The sequence below is a fragment of the Oncorhynchus clarkii genome, chromosome 32 (genome assembly GCF_045791955.1).
Source record: "Oncorhynchus clarkii lewisi isolate Uvic-CL-2024 chromosome 32, UVic_Ocla_1.0, whole genome shotgun sequence".
NCBI lineage: Eukaryota > Metazoa > Chordata > Actinopteri > Salmoniformes > Salmonidae > Oncorhynchus > Oncorhynchus clarkii.
The window spans coordinates 36,196,600-36,221,898 of record NC_092178.1 but is presented as its reverse complement, the minus strand read 5'-3'; the positions used below and the strand labels follow the sequence as shown (position 1 = coordinate 36,221,898).

Here is a 25,299-nt window from a genome sequence, read left to right as displayed (position 1 = left end):
TGCCGGGGGACACGCCACTACTGAAGGTAAAGGTTGGTGACGGGGTGAGGGTTACAGTCCACAAGAGAAAGTGGCTGGAACCCAGGTGGACTGGACCGTACGAAGTGAAGGAGGTTACTTCACACTCAGTCCAGGTCAAAGGTAAATCAGGCACACCTTGGCACCGCCTTACACATTGCACCCCAGCCCCAATTCCTTCCAGAACACTGACTGAAGTCAGAGCTGATTTGAGCGGCCTAAATTCGATTCCAAATTAAGACACTCCTTCCTCAGGTGATGCGGCATCAAACTCCGCCTCCCCTGAGAAGGGAACCTCGCCCAGTTAGAGGGAAATTTCTCCCTCTCTGGGTGAGGCTGGGGATATCTGGTCCCTTATTTGTGATATTCCTACTGATATTTGGAGTAACCCTAGGACTTTCACATGGTTAATTGAACAACTATTTCACCCTGCCACATCACATACACCAACCCCTACACATGTCCCTAACTCCTTTCCTGATATCACTCCCTCCAATCACTCCCGTCCCAAACGTAGCACTACACCTACAGACCCACCATGCAAACCAGACAAGGTTAGGAGCACCACCTTATGTATACCCACGATTGCAACCGCCACCTTTCTGCTATAGTTTTCACGTCTAATAGACGTGAAGAGGGGGATTTGTTATATAAATATTCATACACATAGCTCATATAAACAAAGACATTCTGTCGTAAGAACACATACACCCAGCCATAAGACTGACCCCCTCTTCCTTATATAAACACACATCTCATCTCCCTCTAACTGGCCGGTCCCAAGAGCAAAGAACTTTTGCTGTGCACCAATGGGGCCCGCTCTGGCTAGAGCAAGGCCCGCCTCCAACCCTCCGACCAGTCAAGAAGACCGAAACGACAAGACTCCACCTACTTTATTCTATGTATAAAAATTTATGTAACCATTGTATAGGCCTCTTTTTCACCTGGCTCCTTGCCGAGTTATGTGAACTAGGTCCGTGCACGTAAAACTGCGGGACAAGATATCTCTGACTCATTAAAACTGTCTTTTGTTACAACTGAAATCCACTCTGTCCAGCGTCCGTGATTTGGTCTCAACTCTCCAGTATTTGAACACTAACAAAAGGCTGGTAATGGCTCACATCAACACCATTATCCCAGAAACCCAAGACCCTCTCCAATTTGCATACCGCCCCAACAGATCCACAGATGATGCAATCTCTATTGCACTCCACACTGCCCTTTCGCACCTGGACAAAAGGAACACCTATGTGAAAATGCTATTCATTGACTACAGCTCAGCGTTGAACACCATGGTGTCTTCAAAGCTCATCACTAAGCTAAGGACCCTGGGACTAAACACCTCCCTCTGCAACTGGATCCTGGACTTCCTGACGGGTAGCCCCCAGGTGGTAAGGGTAGGCAACAGCACATCTGCCACGCTGATCCTCAACACGGGGGCCCCTCAGGGGTGCGTGCTCAGTCCCCTCCTCCCTGTACTCCCTGTTCACTCTTGACGGCACGGCCAGGCACGACTCCAACACCATCATTAAATTTGCAGACGACACAACAGTGGTAGGCCTTGTCACGACGAGCCAGCCTATAGGGAGGAGGTCAGAGACTTGGCTGTGGTGCCAGGACAACATCCTCTCCCTCAACGTGATCAAGACAAAGGAGATGATTGTGGACTACAGGAAAAGGAGGACCGAGCATGCCCCCATTCTCATCGACGGGGCTGTAGCGGAGCAGGTTGAGAGCTTCAAGTTCCTTGGTGTCCACATCACCAAAAACTAACACGGTCCAAGCACACCAAGACAGTCGTGAAGAGAGCCCAACAAAACCTTTTCCCCCTCAGGCAACTGAAAAGATTTGGCATGGGTCCTCAGATCCTCAAAAAGTTCTACAGCTGCACCATCGAGAGCATCCTGACAGGTTGCATCACTGCCTGGTATGGCAACTGCTCGGCATCTGACCGCAAGGCACTACCGAGTGTGTGTGTACGGCCCAGTACATCACTGGAGCCAAACTTCCTGCCATCTAGGACCTCTATACCAGGCGGTGTCAGTGGAAGGCCCTAAAAATTGTCAAAGAGGCTTCTAAACCGCTTCTACCCCCAAGCCATAAGACTACTGAACATCTTATCAAATGGCTACCCAGACTATTTTATTTGCATTGCCCCCCCTCCCCTTTACGAGTATACTACTCTCTGTTATTATCTATGCATAAGTCACTTTAATAACTCTACCCACATGTATATTTTACCTCAATTACCTCGAATAACCAGTACCCCCGCACATTGACTCTGTATTGGTCCCCCTTGTATATAGCCTTGCTATTCTTACTTTACTGCTGTTCTTTAATTATTTGTTACTTTTATTTCTTATTTTTGTTGTTAAAGGGCTTGCAAGTAAGCATTTCACTGTAAGGTCTAAACTTGTTGTATTCGGCACATGTGACAAATACAATTTGATTTGATTTTATCAGCATCAAGTCAGTTTGGTAGAAACACATCTAGGTGGGAAAATTAGCGGATTTTAGAATATTCGCATGAAAATCTGTCGCCAATTGGATGGAAACCTAGCTTCTGATAACCATCTAGATGTCACCTTGATACAAGCATGAACTGCAACAACACCGGGACACAGTAGGTGCATTCGAGCGGATCACTTTTGTCAAGAAGTACATTTTCAAAGTGTGCTGCATTATGGGTATAAGAATTGCCTGACTTGTGACTTCAACTTACATGTTGAATGCATGACCTTTACAACCACCATGTGATTAAAGGTCATGAACTTTCGACTGCAGTTGACTGAACATTTCTGCAGTTGCTTGAACTTGAATTCGGAACCAAGCTTCTGTTTTTTGGGAAGCAAAAGGCACTACATGATGTCGCCACCTATCATTGTTATTATGTTTACTGTTTTGGGTGGATGACTATTTAGAGCCTAAATACGTCTTTATCCTTACAATCTAATTACATAGGCCTACATTTGATCCAGATTTATAACATAGATAACAGGTGGGATAACCACATATCACAGTCATAGTAAGTGCATTTTTCCTCAAAGTAACTATCACCAAAGTCAGAGCTACTAAAGGTGAAATTATTTAAGGTACTCTTTGAAGAAGTAGGGTTTCAGATGTTTTTGGAAGATGGGCAGGGACTCTGCTGTCTTAGCTTCAGGGTGAAGCTGGTTCCACCATTTGGGTGCCAGGACAAAGAGCTTGGACTAGGCTGAGCGGGAGCTGCCCTCCTGTAGGGTGGGGGAGGGCCAAGAGACCAGGGGTGGCAGAATGGAGTGCTTGGGTTGGGGTGTAGGGTTTGAGCATAGCCTGAAGGTACTAGGGAGGGGCAATTCCTCTTGCTGCTCCGTAGGCAAGTACCATGGTCTTGTAGTGGATGTGAGCTTCAACTGGAAGCCGGTGAAGTGTGCGGAGGAGTGGGGTGACAAACAAAAACTTTGGAAGGTTGAACACCAGGCAGGCTGCAGCATTCTGGATACGTTTCAGGGGCTTGATGGCACAAGCGAGGAACCCAGCCAACAGTGAGTTGCAGTAGTCCAGACGAGAGATGACAAGTGCCTGGATTAGGACCTACGCCGCTTCCTGTATGAGGTAGGGTCGCACTCTACAAATGCTTTAGACAGAACATGAACCTACAAGGGCGAGTCACTGGTTTGATGTTTGCAGAGAGCAACAGGGACAGACCAAGGTTCTTTGCATTCTAGGAGGAGGACACCTTGGAGTTGTCAAACGTGATGGAGAGATCTTGGAGCGGGCAGGTCTTCCCCAGGAGGAAGAGCAGCTCTCTCTTGTCAACCCTGCTGTTTTCTTGTACTTTTATTATGAATAGCTCACCTGAAGCAGAAAGCCCTATCGTCCATGAGGGCTTAATGTTTGATCCCAGCTTTATTGTATGTCCAGTCTGAAAATAGATTGAATCCGTTAAGCACTTTGTCTGTTCTCATGGGAAGAAATGAACATTGCATGTGTCTTGTTCCTTTTTGCAATGCAGTGTTCCCACTTGTATTTGCTGGATGACACTTGTATATGCTGGGTGACAGTTTACCAGTTTATTGCATGTACATTCTCTTTTGTCAGGATGCGAGGATGGAAGATATGTTGGCAACTCAACTCAATAAAGGTAAGCTGTCACCCAGCATATACAAGTGGGAACACTGCATTGCAAAAAGGAACATGACACATGCAATGATGATTTCTTCCTTTGAGAACAGACAAAGTGCTTAACGGATTCAAAATATCAGACACAAGAATCCAGTCATAACTCACCTCAACAACCTATCCATGCATAGAGGTTATCCCTCAGATAAGTCCAGTCTACTCTCTACTCTGGTTGGCATCCCTGATCAATAAAACAAGACAAAAAATGTGTTGTTATCTACAGTAGAATTTATTTGAAGAATATACAGTGCATTCAGAAAGAATTCAGACCACTTTTTCCACATTTTGTTACGTTACAGCATTATTCTAAAATTGATTAAATAAAACAAATCCTCAACAATCTACAAACAATACCCCATAATGACAAAGCAAAAACAGGTTTTTAGAATTTTGTGAACATTTATTTAAAAAAAAGATGTTTCTACAACTTGATTTGAGTCCACCTGTGGTAAATTCAATTGATTGGACATGATTTGGAAAGGCACACACCTGTCTATATAAGGTCCCACAGTTGACAATGCATGTCAGAGCAAAAACCAAGCCATGAGGTCAAAGGAATTGTCTGTAGAGCTCTGAAACAGGATTGTGTTGAGGCACAAGTTTTGGAAGAAGTTTGGAACCACCAAGACTCTTCCTAGAGCTGGCAGCCCAGCCAAACTGAGCAATCGGGGGAGAAGGGCCTTAATCAGGGAGGTGCCCTAGAACCTGATGGTCACTCTGACAGAGCTCCAGAGTTACTCTGTGGAGATGGGAGAACCTTCCAGATGGACAACCATCTCTGCAGCACTCCACCAATCAGGCCTTTATGATACAGTGGCCAGACGGAAGTCACTCCTCAGTAAAAAGGCACATGACAGCCTGCTTGGAGTTTGCCAAAAGGCACCTAAAGGACTCTCAGACCATGAGAAACAAGAATCTCTGGTCTGATGAAAGCAAGATTGAACACTTTGGCCTGCATGCCAAGTATCACATCTGGAGGAAACCAGGCACTGCTCATCACCTGGCCAATACCATCCCTGTGAAGCATTGTGGTGGTAGCATCATGCTGTGGGGATGTTTTTCAGTGGCAGGGATTGAGAGACTAGTCAGGATCGAGGGAAAGATGAATGGAGCAAAGTACAGAAAGATCCTTGATTAAAAACCTGCTCCAAAGCGCTCAGGACCTGGGGTGAAGGTTCAGTAACCGAAAGGGTGCTGGATCTAATCACCGAACTGACATTCGCGTGAAACTGAAAGCTCGAACCACTGCTTTTAACCAGGGCAAGGTGACCGGAAACAGGACCGAATACAAACAGTGTAGCTATTCCCTCCGCAAGGCAATCAAACAAGCTAAGCGTCAGTATAGAGACAAAGTAGAGTCGCAATTCAACGGCTCAGACACAAGAGTGGCAGGGTCTACAGTCAATCACGGATTACAGAAAGAAAACCAGCCCCGTCACGGACCAGGATGTCTTGCTCCCAGGCAGACTAAATAACTTTTTTTCCCGCTTTGAGGACAATACAGTACCACTGACACGGCCCGCAACCAAAACATGCGGACTCTCCTTCACTGCAGTTGACGTGAGTAAAACATTTAAACGTGTTAACCCTCGCAAGGCTGCAGGCCCAGACGGCATCCCCAGCCGCGCCCTCAGAGCATGCGCAGACCAGGTGGCTGGTGTGTTTACGGACATATTCAATCAATCCTTATCCCAGTATGCTGTTTCCACATGCTTCAAGAGGGCCACCATTGTTCCTGTTCCCAAGAAAGCTAAGGTAACTGAGCTAAACAACTACCGCCCCGTAGCACTCACTTCCGTCATCATGAAGTGCTTTGAGAGACTAGTCATATCACCGCCACCCTACCTGACACTCTAGACCCACTCCAATTTGCTTACCGCTCAAATAGGTCCACAGACGATGCAATCTCAACCACACTGCACACTGCCCTAACCCATCTGGACAAGAGGAATACCTATGTGAGAATGCTGTTCATCGACTACAGCTCAGCATTTAACACCACAGTACCCTCCAAACTCGTCATCAAGCTCGAGACCCTGGGTCTCGACCCTGCCCTGTGCAACTGGGTACTGGACTTCCTGACGGGCCGCCCCCAGGTGGTGAGGGTAGGTAACAACATCTCCACCCCGCTGATCCTCAACACTGGGGCCCCACAAGGGTGCGTTCTGAGCCCTCTCCTGTACTCCCTGTTCACCCACGGCTGCGTGGCCATGCACGCCTCCAACTCAATCATCAAGTTTGCGGACGACACTACAGTGGTAGGCTTGATTACCAACAATGCTGCTCTGTACCATCACTCATTCATATATCCTTATGTACATATTCTTTATCCCCTTACACTGTGTACAAGACAGTAGTTTTGGAATTGTTAGTTAGATTACTTGTTATTACTGCATTGTCGGAACTAGAAGCACAAGCATTTCGCTACACTCGCATTAACATCTGCTAACCATGTGTATGTGACAAATAAAATTTGATTTGATTTGATTTGATTTGATTTGGACAACAACCACCCGAGCCACTGCTTGTTCACCCCGCTATCCTCCAGAAGGCGAGGTCAGTACACGTGCACCAAAGCAGGGACCGAGAGACTGAAAAACAGCTTCTATCTCAAGGCCATCAGACTGTTAAACAGCCACCACTAACATTGAGTGGCTGCTGCCAACACACTGACTCAACTCCAGCCACTTTAATAATGGGAATTGATGGAAATTGATGTAAAATACATCACTAGCCACTTTAAACAATGCTACTTAATATAATGTTTACATACCCTACATTACTCATCTCATATGTATATGTATATACTGTACTCTATATCATCTACTGCATCTTTATGTAATACATGTATCACTAGCCACTTTAAACAATGCCACTTTGTTTACATACCCTACATTACTCATCTCATATGTATATACTGTACTCAGTACCATCTACTGCATCTTGCCTATGTCGTTCTGTACCATCACTCATTCATATATCTTTATGTACATATTCTTTATCCCTTTACACTTGTGTGTATACGGTAGTAGTTTTGGAATTATTAGGTTAGATTACTCGTTGGTTATTACTGCATTGTCGGAACTAGAAGCACAAGCATTTCGCTACACTCGCATTAACATCTGCTAACCATGTGTATGTGACAAATAAATTTGATTTGATTTAAAAATCTGGTGTTCTGTCCTTGAGCAAGGCAGTTAACCCACTGTTTCCTGGGTGCCTATGGTAGCAAAATTACAAGATTATGTTTATGCACCGAATGGTTGTCTTATGCAATAGAGCAGGGTTCTTAGAACTCTCTCTTTTACTTCTGATTGAACTGAGAGGAGTCTTTTGAAGCTTGGTCTGGCAACTGTTTAAGAGATGGCTTGGTGATAAAAACCATACAGCCACATTCCATTCTGTGATTAGTGGTACATGTCAAACATATGTCTCTGGTTTGATTGGGACGGCATTGTGTGTGTGACTCGAGACGGAGATGGTAGCCTGAAGGAATAGAACAAATATTGAATTGTTTGTTCTCCTCCTTGCATCTGGGAAATATCACCAGAGGCAGATGACCACAGGATAAACCTAAAGTGGCTTCTGGAGCCCCCCAATCTATTTGGGAGGTGTTTGAACCAGCTATGTCTGAGCAATCTTGGCATCAGCTATATAAGGAACAGCATGGTCTGTAAAGGGTAGGCTGCTGGTCTTAATTATTGCAATAATTAATTGATATTGAATAAAGATGATTGTTTGAAGAAATTACAGTCTCACTCACTCCAATAGAATATTCCACATCAATATAATACCAACCAACCTCTTGACCTTGGGGGGTTTATTTATTTAATGCATTATAGTGCCATTGTACTATGGTAACACACAATTAATAAAGATGGTACCATATAATATTTTTGTTTACTATTTAGCATAATTGTGTGTTACTGTGGTAGAATGTATAATGCAGGTTAAAACCATGGTATTTCCAAGATCCACATTTATACCATGGTAAAAATGAGGCAATGGCATGGTATTATTTAGGTACAAGGCAGTACCATCATACTTCAAAGTTAAAACCATGGTACATTTCCATGACTCAGACTATACCATGGTATAAGTGAAAGTACCAAAGTAGTCATTTCCATTGGGGGTTTAGGCTGGGTTTCTGTAGGCCTTTAATCACTTTGTGACAATTGCTGTTGTAAAAAGGGCTTTATAAATATATTTGATTGATCATCAGGATATTCATTCATTGGACCAGTGCTTGACTTGGGCACGAGCTCACCGGCACTGGGTACCGGTGTTGTGCCGAAAAGCTCCCCCTGCCAGATGCGACTTGCTTGCTAGTTGAGATTTCTGATCACGTTAGGCTGCGTTTTGATTTGATTTTTTTATGTTGGTTTGATCGTGGGGGAGGCAATAGTAATATCTGCAGTTTTCAGTTTGGCTATTTGTTTCAAGTGTATTTGTCTATAAATAAATCTCGTTGACAAAATTCGTCATCTCTTCCATGTCTTATTTGACTAGTAGTTGTTCTGAAAGTTAGCCTAGTGGTTAGAGCGTTGGACTAGTAACCGAAAGGTTGCAAGATCGAATCCCTGAGCTGACAAGGTAAAAATCTGCCGTTCTGCCCCTGAACAAGGCAGTTAACCCACTGTTCCTAGGCCATCATTGAAAATAAGAATTTGTTCTTAAAACTGACTTGCCTAGTTAAATAAAGGTACAAATAAAATAAACATCAGCTAATGTCACAAAGTGCTGTACAGAAACCCAGCCTAAAACCCCAAACAGCAAGCAATGCAGGTGTAGAAGGACGGTGGCTAGAAAAAACTCCCTAGGCCAGAACCTAGGAAGAAACCTAGAGAGGAACCAGGCTATGAGGGGTGGCCAGTCCTCTTCTGGCTGTGCCGGGTGGAGATTATAACAGAACCAAGATGTTCAAATGTTCATAGATGACCAGCAGGGTCAAATAATAATAATCACAATGGTTGTCGAGGGTACAACAGGTCAGCACTTCAGGAGTAAATGTCAGTTAGCTTTTCATAGCCGATCATTCAGAGTATCTCTACCGCTCCTGTTGTCTCTAGAGAGTTGAAAACAGCAGGTCTGGGACAGGTAGCACATTCGGTGAACAGGTCAGGATTCCATAGCCGCAGGCAGAACAGTTGAAACTGGAGCAACAGCACGGGCAGGTGGACATCAAGGAGTCATCAGGCCAGGTAGTCCTGAGGCATGGTCCTAGGGCTCAGGTCCTCAGAGAGAATTAGAGAGAGCATACTTAAATTCACGCAGGACACTGGATAAGACAGGAGAAATACTCCAGATATAACAGACTGACCCTAGCCATCTGACACATAAACTACTTCAGCATAAATACTGGAGGCTGACACAGGAGGGGAGACACTGTGGCCCCATCCGACGATACCCCCGGACAGGGCCAAACAGGCAGACCCCACCCACTTTGCCAAAGCACAGCCCCCACAACAGTGAAATGTTTATTGCTTGCCTGCATTTTACTCCCTCTTTATGTCCCCCTTCTAATTTCCTTAATTTTGTGGCTAGTCAAATACTTTCTGTGACACACATCAGAGTCAAATACTTTATATAGAACAAACAGGATAGGCAACCGAAATTAATAATTAATGTACTTGTTATATTAAGAGGGAGTAAAATAAAGGCAATCAAACATTTCAGAACAACTACTAGTCGAATAAGACATGGGAGCGTTGACGAATTTTGGCAGAGACTTATACACTTGAAACAAATAGCCAAACCGACAACTGCAGCCATTACTAGTGCCTCCCCGCTATCAAACCAACATGTAAATCAAATGAAACGCAGCCGAACGTGATCAGAAATCTCAACTAGCAAGCAAGTCGCAGCAATGAAGACTTGAGTGCGTGCGCGGTCAAGAAAGTCGCAACAATGAAGAATTGAGTGCGTGCGCGTCCACGCGAAAGGGGGGGATTCTTGCAGTGGTGAGCTTTTCGACACGTTAAAGGTTCTACTGCTTGATCTCCTGTTCCTCTTTTAGAATATGAGTATAGTAGTGTAGTGCTTGAGCTTCATATAGTATGCAGATAGGCAGAAACTGCTTCTCCAATAGAAAATCCCCGATCACACTTGTAGGCGATGTCATTGCGACTTTTCGACACGTTTAAGGTTCTACTGCTTGATCTCCTGTTCCTCTTTTAGAATATTAGTATAGTAGTGTAGTGCTTGAGCTTCATATAGTATGCAGATAGGCAGAAACTGCTTCTCCAATAGAAAATCCCGGATCACACTTGTAGGCGATGTCATTGCGACGTCTGTCAGCTAAACTCGTGCAGAACAGGAACGACATTGAAAACGTGTCAGTTTGTCACTTTCAAAAGTTCTGAGTAATAACAGGTCAACGTCTTAAGACATTGGTTCGAATCTAAGTTGTGCCTTTAGATTTCGAGAAAATTAACAACAAATTAATAATTTTTCACTTCGCTCATTGACTTCTCAAACCCCAGCATGGTCTGTTTCGCTCTGACATTACACGGTTATTGTTCTATTTAGTTATTAATACTTATTTCCAAAAAAGGTCTTAGGAACGTTTATATGTAAAACATTTTGTTATTCAATTATTTTATGATCAGTTTTTATATGTACTTAAAATAGTAGGTACCCTTTTATTTAAATTATTATTTGTTGTTTTATTTCTCAGAATAGTTCCTGATTACACTAAAGAGGGGTTTTAGTCTCTCTTACTACAAGAACCCTTGGTTTGGTCTTGAACATAATTTCCAGTTGAGTTGAATTTCAAAGCCAGGTAACGTCTAGCTCAAAGGTTATGGAATAAGCTATTTTCACTTTAAATTGACTTAAATGGTGCAGATCTTGGTTCCTTATCGTTTACGTTCACTGCTCCTACGTCTTTGACTCATCCTACTACAGTTTATACTTTTATATCATCTTTATTGTTTTGTCTTTGTCTATATTATCTCTTAATGCTAGGGGGTTATGAAACAATGTGAAGCCCAAGGTCTTATTTTTATTTGCTAAACAATTTCGAACAGATTTTTGCTTTTTTCAAGAGTCTCACTCAATTTTGGCTGATGCCAATTTCTGGAGGTCACAGTGGGGCAACGATATTTGGTTCTCCCATGGATCTGAACGCTCCGCTGGTGTCACTACAATGAAAAATACATTTGGTGGTAATATTCTACACTCGGAATGTGACCCCTTTGGTCACTTTATTGTCTTGTGATCAGTTACAATGACATTACGCTCATTACTGTAAACTTCTACGGGTACAACACCAAACATGAGAATGATGAGTTGCTTGAATCTATAGAGAAACATATACTTCATTGGTTATCTAAATTTCCCAATTCGTTATTATTGATAGGAGGGGACTTTAACATTACAATAGATAATTCAACTGATAGATGGCCCAGGTAGGCCAACCAATCAGAATTTGGGTTTAATACTTTTTATGGAAAAGTTTGATCTTACTGATATATGGAGAGAGAGGTTTCCGGCCGAAATATCATTCACTTGGAGTAACAAAACAGGTTCCAGACAATCCAGAATAGATTTATGGCTTATATCCAAATGTATTGATGGTGAGTGTGTTACTACAAATATTTGTACTACTCCCCTCACAGACCATAGGGCTATTTACATTGATATCAAAATATTTACCCCTGATACGAACCTTAGTAGAGCATCCAACTGGAAGCTAAATAGCTCATTATTAAATAATTATATAGTTAAATTTGAGGTTAAAGATCTGCTCTCACACTTTTGGGAAAGGGCTTGTGAAGAAAAATCTTATTGCAAGAACTGGGAGCTCTTTAAATTTGAGGTGTCCAAATATCTTAGAAAATATGGTAGTAATCTTGCTAAGACCAGAAGAGCTGAGGAGGAAAAGGTGATCATTAAGATAACTTCCCTTTCTCAGAGGTCCCCAGCCGACCTCTTGGGGGAGGAGAAGATGGAACTAATTGAGTTACAAAATAAACTGGATAATATATATAAATTAAAAGCAGAAGGAGCCTTTATTAGATCTAGGAAAACATGGATTGAGGAGGGAGAACATAATTCATCCTATTTCTTTAGACTTGAGAAATTTCACTCTAAAGATAACACTATCCATAAGTTAAACATTGATGGTGTTATTACAGATTACCAAAAATGTATCGCTAAATACTGTAGCAATTTTTACAGAAAATTGTATAGCTCAACGTACTGTCAGAATCCACAGATATGTTTTTTAACTCACTGAATAATGTTCACTCTATCAGTGATATAGAATCTAAACAGTGTGATGAACCCATGAAAGTTGAAGAGATTATAGAGTCTATCAAACATCTAAAGAACAATAAATCACCAGGTGTTGATGGAATTACATCAGAATTTTACAAATTATTTTCTGAACAAGTAGCTCCCTTCCTATTTGAAGTCTTTTTAGAGAGTATTAAAAACAATGTTCTCCCTCCTACAATGAGTCAGGGGTTAATAACACTGATACCTAAGCCTAAAAAAGAAGTGCTGCTCATCGATAACTGGCGTTCAATTTGTCTTCTTAATAATGACTATAAGATATTAGCCTTACTACTTGCAAAAATAATTAAAGAAGTCCTGGATGCAATCATTGATGAAACACAGTCTGGCTTCATGAGGAAAATACATATTTCTAACAATGTCAGACTAGTATTAGACGTACTTGACTACTCAGACCTAATAACTGAGGATAGCTTCATATTATTTTTTAGATTTTTATAAAGCATTTGACACAGTAGAGCATCAGTTTCTCTTCCACTCCCTTGAGAGACTTGGCTTTGGGGATTTTTTCTGTAAGGCTATAAAGACTCTCTCTCTATGCACATGGTAACAGCTCTATCAAATTGAAATATGGCACCTCACCTAGATTTGAGTTAAAGAGAGGAATTAGGCAAGGTTGTCCTATCTCTCCGTACCTGTTTTTATTAATCACCCAACTTCTTGCAAATTCTTTAAATAATAGTCCTGTACAAGGTATTTCCATAGCTGGTAAATAAATTATTATAAGCCAGCTGGCTGACGATACTACACTTTTTCTGAAAGACGCTAACCAAATTCCCATATCGATCATTGTGATACAATCCTTTTCCAAAGCGTCTGGTCTATATCTTAACATTAATAAATGTGAACTCACAGCTGTCAAAGATTGTGTGACACCTTCATATTATGGTATTCCAGTAAAAGAATAACTTACATATTTAGGCATAACCATTACAAAGGATCAGAAGTCTAGAGGCTTACTAAATTTTAACCCTCTTATTAAAAAAACCCAGAAGAAACTAAATGGCTACAGAGGGACTTATCTTTAAAAGGTAGAGTCCTAATAACCAAGGCTGAAGGTATCTCTAGACTAACATATGGTGCTCTATCTTTATATCTTGACAGTAAAATAAGCAAGGAGATAGACTAGATGCTTTTCAACTTTCTTTGGAGAAACCGTACCCATTACATTAGGAAAACTGTTGTAATGAACACTTTTGAGAATGGTGGACTGAATTTTCTGGACTTTACTACTTTAAATAATACTTTTAAGATCAATTGGATAAAACAATTCCTAAGAACACCCACTTCTATCTGGAATTTTATTCCTCATCATGTCTTCTATACTTTTGGTGGCCTTAACTTCATGTTGTTTTGCAATTATAATATTGACAAAGTTCCAGTGAAACTGTCTGCTTTTCATCGGCAGGTTTTCTTGTCATCGTCCTTAATTTATAAACACATTTTTTCTCCACACAGATATTATATATGGAATAATCGGGATATATTGTATAAAAATACCTCTCTGTTTTTAGAATATTGGTTCCGAAATAATATCCTATTGGTGAGCCAACTGGTAAATGCAGAGGGTCTTTTACTCAGTTATAAAGAATTCTTATCACTTTACAAGGTCCCTGTAACACCTGAAGATTTTACAATTGTTTTTAGATGCCATTCCCTCAGGTGTTGCTATGTTATTCAGGAACGTGTCAAGACCTGACCCTCAGAGCCTACCTTCTATTGACCCTGTTGACTCATCAGTAGGAAAGATTTGATTCTCTTTTGGTCCATTCAACAACAGAGCGATTACGATCCTTGTTTCAGCAGGATGTTGTATCTATCTATACCTTATGTCATGCCTTATTGGAATGGATTTATTGATAATATCTGTTGGAAAAAAGTTTGGATGTTGCCACACACATACCTACTTGTTAACAAAATTAAGGAAGTTTCCTTTAAAATTATTCATAAATATTATCCTGCCAACCACTATATGAAGAAGTTTAAGGAAAACATCAACTCAAATTGCTCCTTTTGTAATGACCACCCAGAAACAGTTGTGCATCTTTTTTGGCATTGTATGCATGTAAGAAAACTGTGGCAAGACATCAGTAGGTTTATAATTGAACACATTTATGAAGATTTTACACTATTGTGGAGAGATGTACTGTTTGGATTCTTTACATACAATAGAAATAAGCGGAAACATTTTTATGTAATTCATTTCATTATTCTTTTGGCCAAATTTCATATACACAAATGTAAATTTACAAACAGAAAACCACATTTTCCTACCCTACAAAAAGAAATTGAACTGTATTTTAAGAAGGTTAAATGCTCTACTAACAAAAAAGCTGTTAAAATTGTAAGTAAATGCATGTCCCTTAAGGTCCTTGTGTAATTGTAATGTGATATTGTACCCCCTAGCTCGATTGTCTATTGTTTGTAATCTATGTATGCTTGTGTTCCCTCATGTGCTTTATGTATTGATTTGTTGTTAATAAAAATAAACCAAATAAAAAAAGACAAAGTCTGGGTAAAAGCTGAAACATTTTTACGTAATTAATTTCATTATTCTTTTGGCAAATTTCATATACACAAATGTAAATTTACAAACAGAAAACCACATTTTCGTACCCTACAAAAATTAATTAAACTGTATTTTAAGACGGTTAAATGCTCCACTAAAAAAACAGCTGTTAGAATTGTAAGTATGTGTATGTCCCTGTGGTAATTTTGTAGGTCCTTGTGTAATTGTAATGTGATATTGTACCCCCTAGCTCTATTGTTCATTGTTTGTAATCTATGTATGCTTGTGTTCCCTCATGTACTTTATGTATTGATTTGTTGTTAATAAAAAATAAAAATTATATTAAAAAAATTATAATATGACTCGAAAAAGGTCATATTCGCAAATATTCCCGGAAGTCGCGGTTTGGAAAACGCTGTGCTTTTTAAACTCCTCCCAGTTGTTTCTTCTTCTTTTTTTTTTTACGGAAACGGAAGGGGTGGTACACATGTAAAGTGAAATCTCGAAGCTAGCTGCCCGAGTTATTAATTTTTTCAGTAAACAATTATGGCGGCCGCGGATCCCTGGTCCTCGAGTCATGGCAGGCCCGCAAGCAGAGGAGAGTTCCCGGCTGGTGAGAGCAGCAACGAGCGCGATGGCCCGGGAGGAAGCGGCGGAGAGGGAGAATCCGAGCCAGATCGGTCAACATTCGAATGCAACATTTGTTTGGACACAGCAAGGGACGCTGTCATCAGCTTGTGCGGGCACTTGTTCTGGTACGAGCCGTGGTATACTTTCGATCAATCGCGAGTAATAGGGAATGTTGTTGCATTCTAACAGCTTACTTACATACATAGCCAGCGGGCATGGCCTTGTTTACCTTTTAAAACATTTCCGTTAGCTAACTTCTATGCAATAACAAGCGGGTTGTTTTGTCGGATCACACCCATACGTCGAAGACAAATGCTTGCACAATGTTTGTGTGTATATAGTTAAATGTTAACAAGCAAGATGTACTCGCTAGACTTCAAGTTAGCCATCTACTAGATGACGTTAATCATGGATGAGTGTTGGTTGGCTGAGTCTCATACATTGGCCAACCCAACCCATCGAAATAAAGTGCATTTGACTGATATGCTCCTCAACTTTACAACATTGATTCACACATTTTATTAACATTAACTCAATTTAGCTAGGTAAGTTAATGGTTGTACAAATAATAATAAAAATGTTAAATTGATACACACCTTTTATAAGGTTCCCACGAGACAACATTTTTATGTTGCAGCGCATGTTTATGGAAAAGATACGGAAGACAGTGGACTGACTGACTGACTACCACCAACCTGTGCTAATTAGCGATCTGCGTCTCTGAACATGTTAACTAAAAAAATGGAAGCCGCAAACATGTTGTCACTGAAAATACTGTCAGCTGCAACTGTGTTTTGTATTTGTGAAATATTTTTGATGTCATGAAAGTAAAGGGATTTTATGTTTCTAGAACCGTACCGCAATTTAGAATCGATAGTAGTTGGCTGTTTTGGCTTCCAGAGCCAATTCGCTAGTCTGAATACCAATATTTTTAGCTAACGTGCCACTCCTTGTCATTGTCACATGATATGGAGTACAGTGAGTGGATTAGCTAAAGAGACTGGTACCCATCCTACCAATTCGCCTTTAAACAGAACATGTAACGTCCTTGGACTAAGGCTCTTTTTAGGTCATTGTTGGGCTATTCTGGACGTAAGCTAGTTGGCTAGCTATCAGCATCTTGCCAAAAGCATTCTTGTGCAACTTGATTCATGCCCCCTTTCAGTTGCACAAGCTACAGCAACAATGTATCGATCTGACGTTTGCAATGTGACAGTGAATGCCTCGCTTGCGCACACCTGCTTGCTGCATGGAGTTCAGTCAGTGGTTGAGGTTGAGCCTCTGCATTGGGTTAATAACTATTACACACTCTGCTATAGGCAATGGATAACTTTAGTGACCCTCACTCATTCACTAAACATTAATTGATTCTACCAAGCACACATCTTCTCTAGCTTAGATACTAGCCAACATTGACACGTGAATCATATATTACAAAAAGCAGGCAATGACCTTCAAGGTTCTGCAAAGTAGCCTACCTGGTTAAATAAAGGTGAAATACTTTCTTCTTTTTTTTTTACGTTGATGAGCAATGAAACTTGATGGAACACACATTCCTAAACTGTTCTCAATGAAAAAGTTACATTTTTTAATATATTTTTTTAAATATATATTTCATGTACATTAACACTATTCCTCTTTGCATGAATAATCTCGATTTCCTTTAGAAAATGGTATCATTTAGTGAGAAATTATTTGGAGATTCATGTCTCACTTATACTAAAGTAAGTCCACTTGAATACCCCTATCCCCGTTGAGGGTGAAAGGCTTAAGCTTCCAATAGCTGATATTGAGCCCCCCATGTGGGAGATAAGGAGGAAGTCTCCTTCCCTAGAGCCAAAGCCTATATTTGAATGTAACAATATAGCTGGAGAGGCCTGTGGAGAGTAAGAGTGGTCACATTTTCTGCAGAGCAGACACTCATTTGTCGACAGGAGCATCTCAGTAGTCTGAAGAGGCTCCTTTCCTCTTCTTCGCCAGCGTTGGCCTGAAAACCCATGCTAGTTGGAAACAAGCATGTATGGTGGATGCTTACAGAAATTCGTTTTTCGCTGACCACATCCACATTTCAAATGAAAGGTTGGAGATGGGAATGCCACTAATCTTGAGATTTCTTCTCTATTGTCCTTTATTATGGGAAGGCAAGTCCTCTCTTCCTGGTGTAAACATTGTTGGTTAATACTAAGCTCCCCTTAGACTCTGTGTACATTTTCAGAATTTTACCAGGACAATGTTTTTCTAAAATTGGAGGATATAAAATGTTACACAGCCCTAAAACTTCAAATCCTGACAGGCTGGTGTTTGAACAAGTTAGGCTGTACTGAAGAATGGAAATGTATATTTGGATGTTTGTCACTTCTCAATAGAGGGCTCATTTAATTGTTGAAACTTCAGTCTTGTCCATGCACTAAAATATTGCAGTGAACTGACGGTGACTAATCATTTGATATAAAACATCAGTGGGTATCTGAGACTGCATTAGGCTAGATTTCCCTGGCAAATAATGTCTCCATCTAATTTAGCCTACTTAGCGCAGGTAGCTAGACTACACTTCACACACTTCACCCGTCTCTCACAGATCTAATGTGCAGTCTCTGCTTTCTTTCCACTGGTGCCTAAATAAGTTCTTCACCTGACTAAACTATTAAAACCCTCCCAGAACCATGGTCACTGCCCAGCTCTACAAATGCTGTATATGCTCCATAGAGCCACAAACCAGTTTCAGAATGCAAATGTATGGCACGCTTTTAGCCCATGTGTTGTCACCATAGAAAACGAGAAGGGGCAGCTCCATTTCACCATTGTCTTAGAGGCTTTGATAGTTCTCTTCTATTTCTATGGTTGTCACGTTCACGATAGTCCTCTTTGTAACCATGGTTTTTGGAACCAACAATGCCGCGCTATGTTACATCCACCATCCTGCTGTCCCACAATGCAGCAATCTGGCCAGTAACGAGGCGTGATGGTGCTAACGAGCGATGACAGATGGAGCTAATTAAAACTAACGATGGGGAGCCGGGATCATTTTAATCACTCACATTGTTAAGGTCAGAACAGGGTAACCAGATGCACCCTGTAGGGGCCTACTGGGAAAACAAGGCAAATATGGATTCCAAAATCTAGCCCACTAACTAGGCCTATGGGAGAATCTCAATTGCATACTCCTCGTGTCCTCTCTTCTCGCCTCAAAGCCAATTGGAGGAGAAGGTTCGAGGAGAGGGACCTCTGACTTTCTCATTCATTGTGTTTTGAAAAGGAGACGAGGATAGCGGAAGCGAGGAGGAGTATGCAATTGAGAATCACCCCGTGTGTCAATTCCGACTCAATTAAGTAGGCCGTTAGGAGGTTCCTCCAAATGTCACCAGGTTTCTAGGTGATGCCATAATACCCACTTTAACCTTGTTCTCCTTCTCTCTTTCACAGCTGGCCCTGCCTTCATCAAGTAAGTATTCCATTTAAAGGTGTTATCTTTAGTTTCACAGTACTGGTAAATATTAGCTACACTTTTCCTACTGGTTGAAACCAGCCCTTGATCCCTGTCCCATGACATGACCTGAGACCAAACTTGGTCAGTCAGCTGATTTAGTGCAGCTTGTTGATAATGTTCTTAATGTCACATTCATTACACCAGTGTTTACTGTCAACCCCCTTTTGTCCTCAAGGTGCTTTAGATTATAGCACAAGCTGTACATGCATCGCAACATGATTAGTATTGCATATCCTTCTCCTTTATTGTCTAAGAACAAGTCAATGTTTTTCTTTCATTAGTTACTGAGCTAACGCTGTTGATAGAAGTGTCAATGCTAGTGCCTTGTGTACCCAGCTGTCGTACTTGCTCTATTGCTCAAAACTCTCTTATATTGATGACACACAGAAAGTGCAAAGTATAATTTGAATTATTTTGCCGCTTTTTATTTGATGAAATAATTCTACGAAAGGAAATTGATTTAGTCCTTTTACATAACACACTATCTCATAGATCTACCCTGTGTGTTGCACATTGTAGTAAGTCAGTGCATGCCAATAGACTGACAGTATTGAACAGACAGTAAAGTATGGCTTCTGTCTCAGTCATGTGATCTCTCTTTCCCTCCCCTTCTCTGTGGTGCAGTGGTTGGAGACACGGCCCAGCCAACAGCAGTGTCCTGTGTGTAAAGCAGGCATCGGCAGAGAGAAAGTCATCCCCCTCTACGGCAGAGGGAGCTCCAGCCAAGAGGACCCCAGGTACACTGTGTGTGTATGTTTGAGCGTGCATAGTTGTACACATGTGACACTGAGAAACTGCATTGGTTAACTGGTGTTTCATCCTCCAGGTTGAAAACCCCGCCTCGGCCTCAGGGACAGAGAACGGAGCCAGAGAGCAGAGGGGTGAGGCCTCTTCATCACTTACATTTTAATTAGTTTAATATGGCATTTATTGCATGGTTCTTTGCGTGTTCACTCTATTTGTAATGAGTGACCACTCTTCTGCTCTTTCCTCTTCTTGCAGCCCTTCCAGGGGTTTGGGGACACTGGCTTCCACATGTCCTTTGGGATCGGTGCATTCCCATTCGGCTTCTTCACCACAGTCTTCAACACCAATGACCCCTTCCACAGAGCAGGTACACACAAACAGACACCCACACAACCATAATGTATTCCTTGACACATTGGCTATTGGCTGATCATTGCAATGTTATCACTGTTCCCCCAGACGCATATGCAGCCGATCACCAAGGCAACCCTGACAACGGCAACAACTGGCAGGACTCTCTCTTCCTGTTCGTGGCCATCTTCTTGTTCTTCTGGCTGCTGACTGTGTGAGGGAGAAGATGGATAGAAGGTGGAAAAGGAGAGGTGTAGGGATGGGGGAGTGTGTGTGTGTGTGTATATATATATTCTTAAACACACACATCAAAGCATCAGGAACGACCGACTTTCTTGCTCAGTAGTGACTGGGAGACTTTAGACTATAGATGGGTGGTGGTGGGATGACTGTCAGTTTACTCTTAGCAAGTGATATCTAATGCAGCAAACAAACGACCCAAATGATTTATGATATTCATTTGGTTAGGGAGAGTACACTGAGACACCACTCTGTGGTGGATGATACCCAAACGTGAGTGTGAGTGAAGCGAAGTCAATCTATCGACCTTTCTCTGCATTTGTACATAAATACACCACACACACACAGTGGATACCCGGGTTGAGGCGTGGGGGCTGACTTTTTAGGGATGGGACTGGTGTATAGACTGGAATCAGTGTTGAGAGAAATGGTTGGATTGAGTTAATTGTAAATTAGGGGAGTATGACAATAATCACTAAGTAACTTTACTGTACCACAATACCTATGTGGTTAATATAGAGATACAGTTGAAGTTAAAATACACCTTAGCCAAATAAATTTAAACTCAGTTTCACAATTCCTGATATTTAATCCTAGTAAAAATGCTGTCTTAGGTCAGTTAGGATCACCACTTTTATTTTAAGAATGTGAAATGTCAGAATAATAGTAGAGCAAAGGATTTATTTCAGCTTTTATTTCTTTCATCACATTCCCAGTGGGTCAGACGTTTACATACACTCAATTAGTATTTGGTAACATTGCCTTTAAATTGTTTAACTTCGGTCAAACGTTTCGGGTAGCCTTCCACAAGCTTCCCACAATAAGTTGGGTGAATTTTGGCCCATTCCTCCTGACAGAGCTGGAGTAACTTAGTCAGGTTTGTAGGCCTCCTTGCTTGCACACACTTTTTCAGTTCTGCCCACAAATTTTCTATGGGATTGAGGTCAGGGCTTTGTGATGGCCATTCCAATACCTTGACTTTGTTGTCCTTAAGCCATTTCTCCACAACTTTGGAAGTATGCTTTGTGTCATTGTTCATTAGGAAGACCCATTTGCGACCAATCTTTAACTTCCTGACTGATGTCTTGAGAGGTTGCTTCAATATATCCACATAATTTTCCTGCCTCATGAAGCCATCTATTTTGTGAAGTGCACCAGTCCCTCCTGCAGCAAAGCACCCACACAACATGATGCTGCCATCCCTGTGCTTCACGGTTGGGATGGTGTTCTTCGGTTTGCAAGCTTCCCCCTTTTTCCACCAAACATAACAATGGTCATTATAGCCAAACAGTTCATTTTTTTATTTCATCAGACCAGAGGACATTTCTCCAAAAAGTACAATCTTTTCCGCCATGTGCAGTTGTAAACCGTAGTCTGGCTTTTTTATGGCAGTTTTGGAGCAGTGGCTTCTTCATTGCTGAGCTTTCAGGCTATATCGATATAGGACTCGTTTTACTGTGGATATAGATACTTTTGTACCGGTTTCCTCCAGCATCTTCACAAGGTCCTTTGCTGTTGTTCTGGGATAATTTGCACTTTTCGCACCAAAGTACGTTCATCTTTAGGAGACCGAATGAGTCTCCTTCCTGAGCGGTATGACAGCTGCGTGGTCGCATGGTGCTTATACTTGCATACTATTGTTTGTACAGATGAACGTGGTACCATCAGGCATTTGGAAATTGCTCCCAAGAATGAACCAGACTTGTGGAGGTCATCAAACTTTTTTCTGAGGTCTTGGCTGATTTCTTTTAATTTTCCCATGATGTCAAGCAAAGAGGCACGGAGTTTGAAGGCCCTGAAATACATCCACAGGTACACCTCCAATTTACTATGATGTCAATTAGCCTATCAGAAGCTTCTAAAGCCATGACATCCTTTTCTGGAATTTTCCAAGCTGTTTAAAGGCACAGTCAACTTAGTGTATGTGAACTTCTGACCCACTGGAATTGTGATGCAATGAGTTTAGTGAAATAATCTGTCTGTAAATAATTGTTGAAAAAAAAATGTCATGCACAAAGTGAATGTCTTATCCAACTTGCCAAAACTATAGTTTGTTAACAAGAAATTTGTGGAGTGGTTGAAAAATTATTTTTAATGACTCCAACCTAAGTGTATGTAAACTTCCGACTTCAACTGTACTTAGACAAAATGGAATACAAAAATTGCCCTTTGAAGGAATTTCAGGTTTAGGCTATTCCCCAAATATTAGAGCTTGTTTGAGTTAAGGGAGGGTGAGAATGGGATTATAACCTGATACAATAAAAAAACATTTTTTGGTTGCTATAGACACTTTTATTTCCAGGCCAAAGAGCGATGTGTCATCGTCAAGTACGATTTTGGGAAAATGTATTTGAATATTCCTGATTACAATTTAACTGATTCAATTTTTGTCTGTAGATTTTAGGAACATAATTTATGAATATTCTTTAGGATGGTCTACAGACTGGTACAATAACAACTTTGTATATTCTCTTAACAAACTGCCATTGCACTGTGAAGTCATAGAGAAGACAGACCTAATAATATGGACACGTTATGAGTTCTTTGTCATATGTTAACAGTCTAACACTATTGTAAAGAGTCATGAGGTTAGTGTACGGGAAGGCTGGAGTGAGCAGTATTGTGTACAGTTGTGCTCTGGAGAATTCGCCACATATGAGTAAATACTGTATGACGTCACAGTATTCTCTGGGGACAGCTAGTGGAACATTTTTAAATCTACAAATCAAAATGATCTGGAACACAACACAGAATCCTTTTGATCTGGATGAAATGTACTAAAAACCTGTCCTTGGGGGCTTGTAGCTGGGCACAGTGCTACAAAGGAAAAGATGGCAGCAGAGTCACGTTCATTAAGGCACAACATAGCAAACCTTTTGCAAAATAAAACAAGTGTTTATTGGACAAATTCAGAGTGTACCTGTTTCACTGTTTTGTACAGTTTACTTCCGTTTTGTGCCTACTGAACATGACCCAGGTGCAGAAGTCAATACAGTGTTTGTCAGATCATTTTTGACTTAAGTCAGAACGAGTATTTGATATCTGCAACTAAAATAAATTTCATGCAATGAGCAACATGAACTGTGCCCAATGTGACGACATGGACTATTATAATTGTAAGATTTCAATGAGTGTTTCTCCTGATTGTAAGTGTTTGTGTGTCTGTCTGTATATACATTTGTATATATGAATATTGTAAAGGCTGTTTTTACGTGTTTCCGAATGACCAGCCATGGCAATGAGTCAAGATGTGAGATGGTTCGAGTTTAACCTGGCCAGCATGTCATGATGTAGCAGAGTCCCCCTCTTCCACTCAGTGAAAGACAAGTTACATTTCTGTACTCGTACCGGTATATGAGCCAACCAGAAGCGAGTGAGCAGTGTATGAAAAGGAAACAGTAACTTCCATTTCACCCTACCCATTTCATTCTGATACAACTCCTGTGAAGTCTATGAAATGGGTTGAAGATCAAGAGTGTCCATGAACTCTGTAGCACCTTACCAAACAGCACCAGCCCAATAACATCCATGCAACGGGTTGAGTAAAGGAAGGGCTATGGGGGCACGAAATGATGAGAAGGTGGTCTTTCTTGTGATGTACCGTTGGAGGGGCTAAGTAATTTCGTACATATCACTGTCTGATCAAGCTAGGCATTTGTATTGAGTCTTTTGTGACACAAAAAAAGATGGAAATGACATTTGTTTTGCAAGTCTTTTGCTAGACAACACAGTGAGACATTGTGCAAAGCCGAATGGTCACGGAGCTGTGGAAATGTTTTCCTGCACTCTGAATAAATAGTTGTTTAATACATTTAATGTAGCCTGTGTTGTCCAAGTTCTTTGTGCACACTTATGAAGTTGAAATGTGTATTAACTGTCCAAATATGCTGAATTTTGAAAGGCAAATTGGTGAGACAGATCTATTCAAACACAAAAAAACACAAATAATAAAATGATTTTGAACACAAATATAAATGCAACATGGAACAACTTTAACAAAGATTTTACTGAGTTACAGTTCATATAAGGAAATCAGTCAATTGAAATACATTAATAAGGCCCTAATCTATGGATTTCATATGACTCGGAATACAGATATGCATTTGTTGGTCACAAATACCTTCTTTTTTAAAATCTGAAAACCCACTGTTCCCATGACTGGTTAACTGCCTTGCTCAGGGGTCGAACAACATATTTTTACCTTGTCAGCTCGGGGATTCGATCCAACAACCTTTCGGCCCAACACTCCTACCATTTCCCTCATGCAGCGCGGCATCTCATTCGCATAGAGTTGATCAGGCTGTTCATTGTGGAATGTTGTCCCACTCCTCTTCAAATGCTTTGCAAAGTTGCTGGATATTGGTGGGAACTGGAACATGGTGTCGATCCAGAGCATCCCAAACATGTTCAATGGGTGACATGTTTGGTGAGTATGCAGGCCATGGAAGAAGTGTGTCATTTTCAGCTTCCAGGAATTGTGTACAGATCCCTGCGACATGGGGCCATCCATGCATTATCATGCTGAAACATGAGGTGATGGTGGCAGATGAATGGCTCGACAATGGGCCTCAGGATCTGCCCATACCATAACCGCACCGCCACGATGGGGCACTCTGTTCACAACTTTGACATCAGTAAAACCCTCACCCACACAACACCAATACACGTGGTCTGCGATTGTGAGGCCGGCTGGATGTACTGCCAAATTCTATAAAATGACATTGGAGGTGGCTTATGGTAGAGAAATTAACATTCCATTTTCTGGCAACAGCTCTGGTGGACATTCCTGCAATCAGCATGCCAATTGCACACTCCCTCAAAACATGTGGCTTTGTGTTGTGTGACAAAACTGCACATT

The 25,299-nt window shown here is 41.2% G+C and overlaps 1 protein-coding gene across 1 annotated transcript; it reads left to right on the top strand.

The window, feature by feature from the left end:
• Window positions 1–15,428: 15,428 nt before the first annotated feature.
• On the top strand, window positions 15,429–24,257 carry LOC139391623 (E3 ubiquitin-protein ligase RNF5-like). The gene is made up of 6 exons (XM_071139000.1): window positions 15,429–15,741; window positions 19,040–19,058; window positions 19,728–19,840; window positions 19,930–19,984; window positions 20,106–20,217; window positions 20,310–24,257. Exons 1-6 carry the CDS (start codon window positions 15,533–15,535, stop codon window positions 20,417–20,419), a joined length of 618 nt encoding a protein of 205 aa, XP_070995101.1. The 5' UTR covers window positions 15,429–15,532; the 3' UTR covers window positions 20,420–24,257.
• The last annotated feature ends 1,042 nt before the right edge of the window (window positions 24,258–25,299 follow it).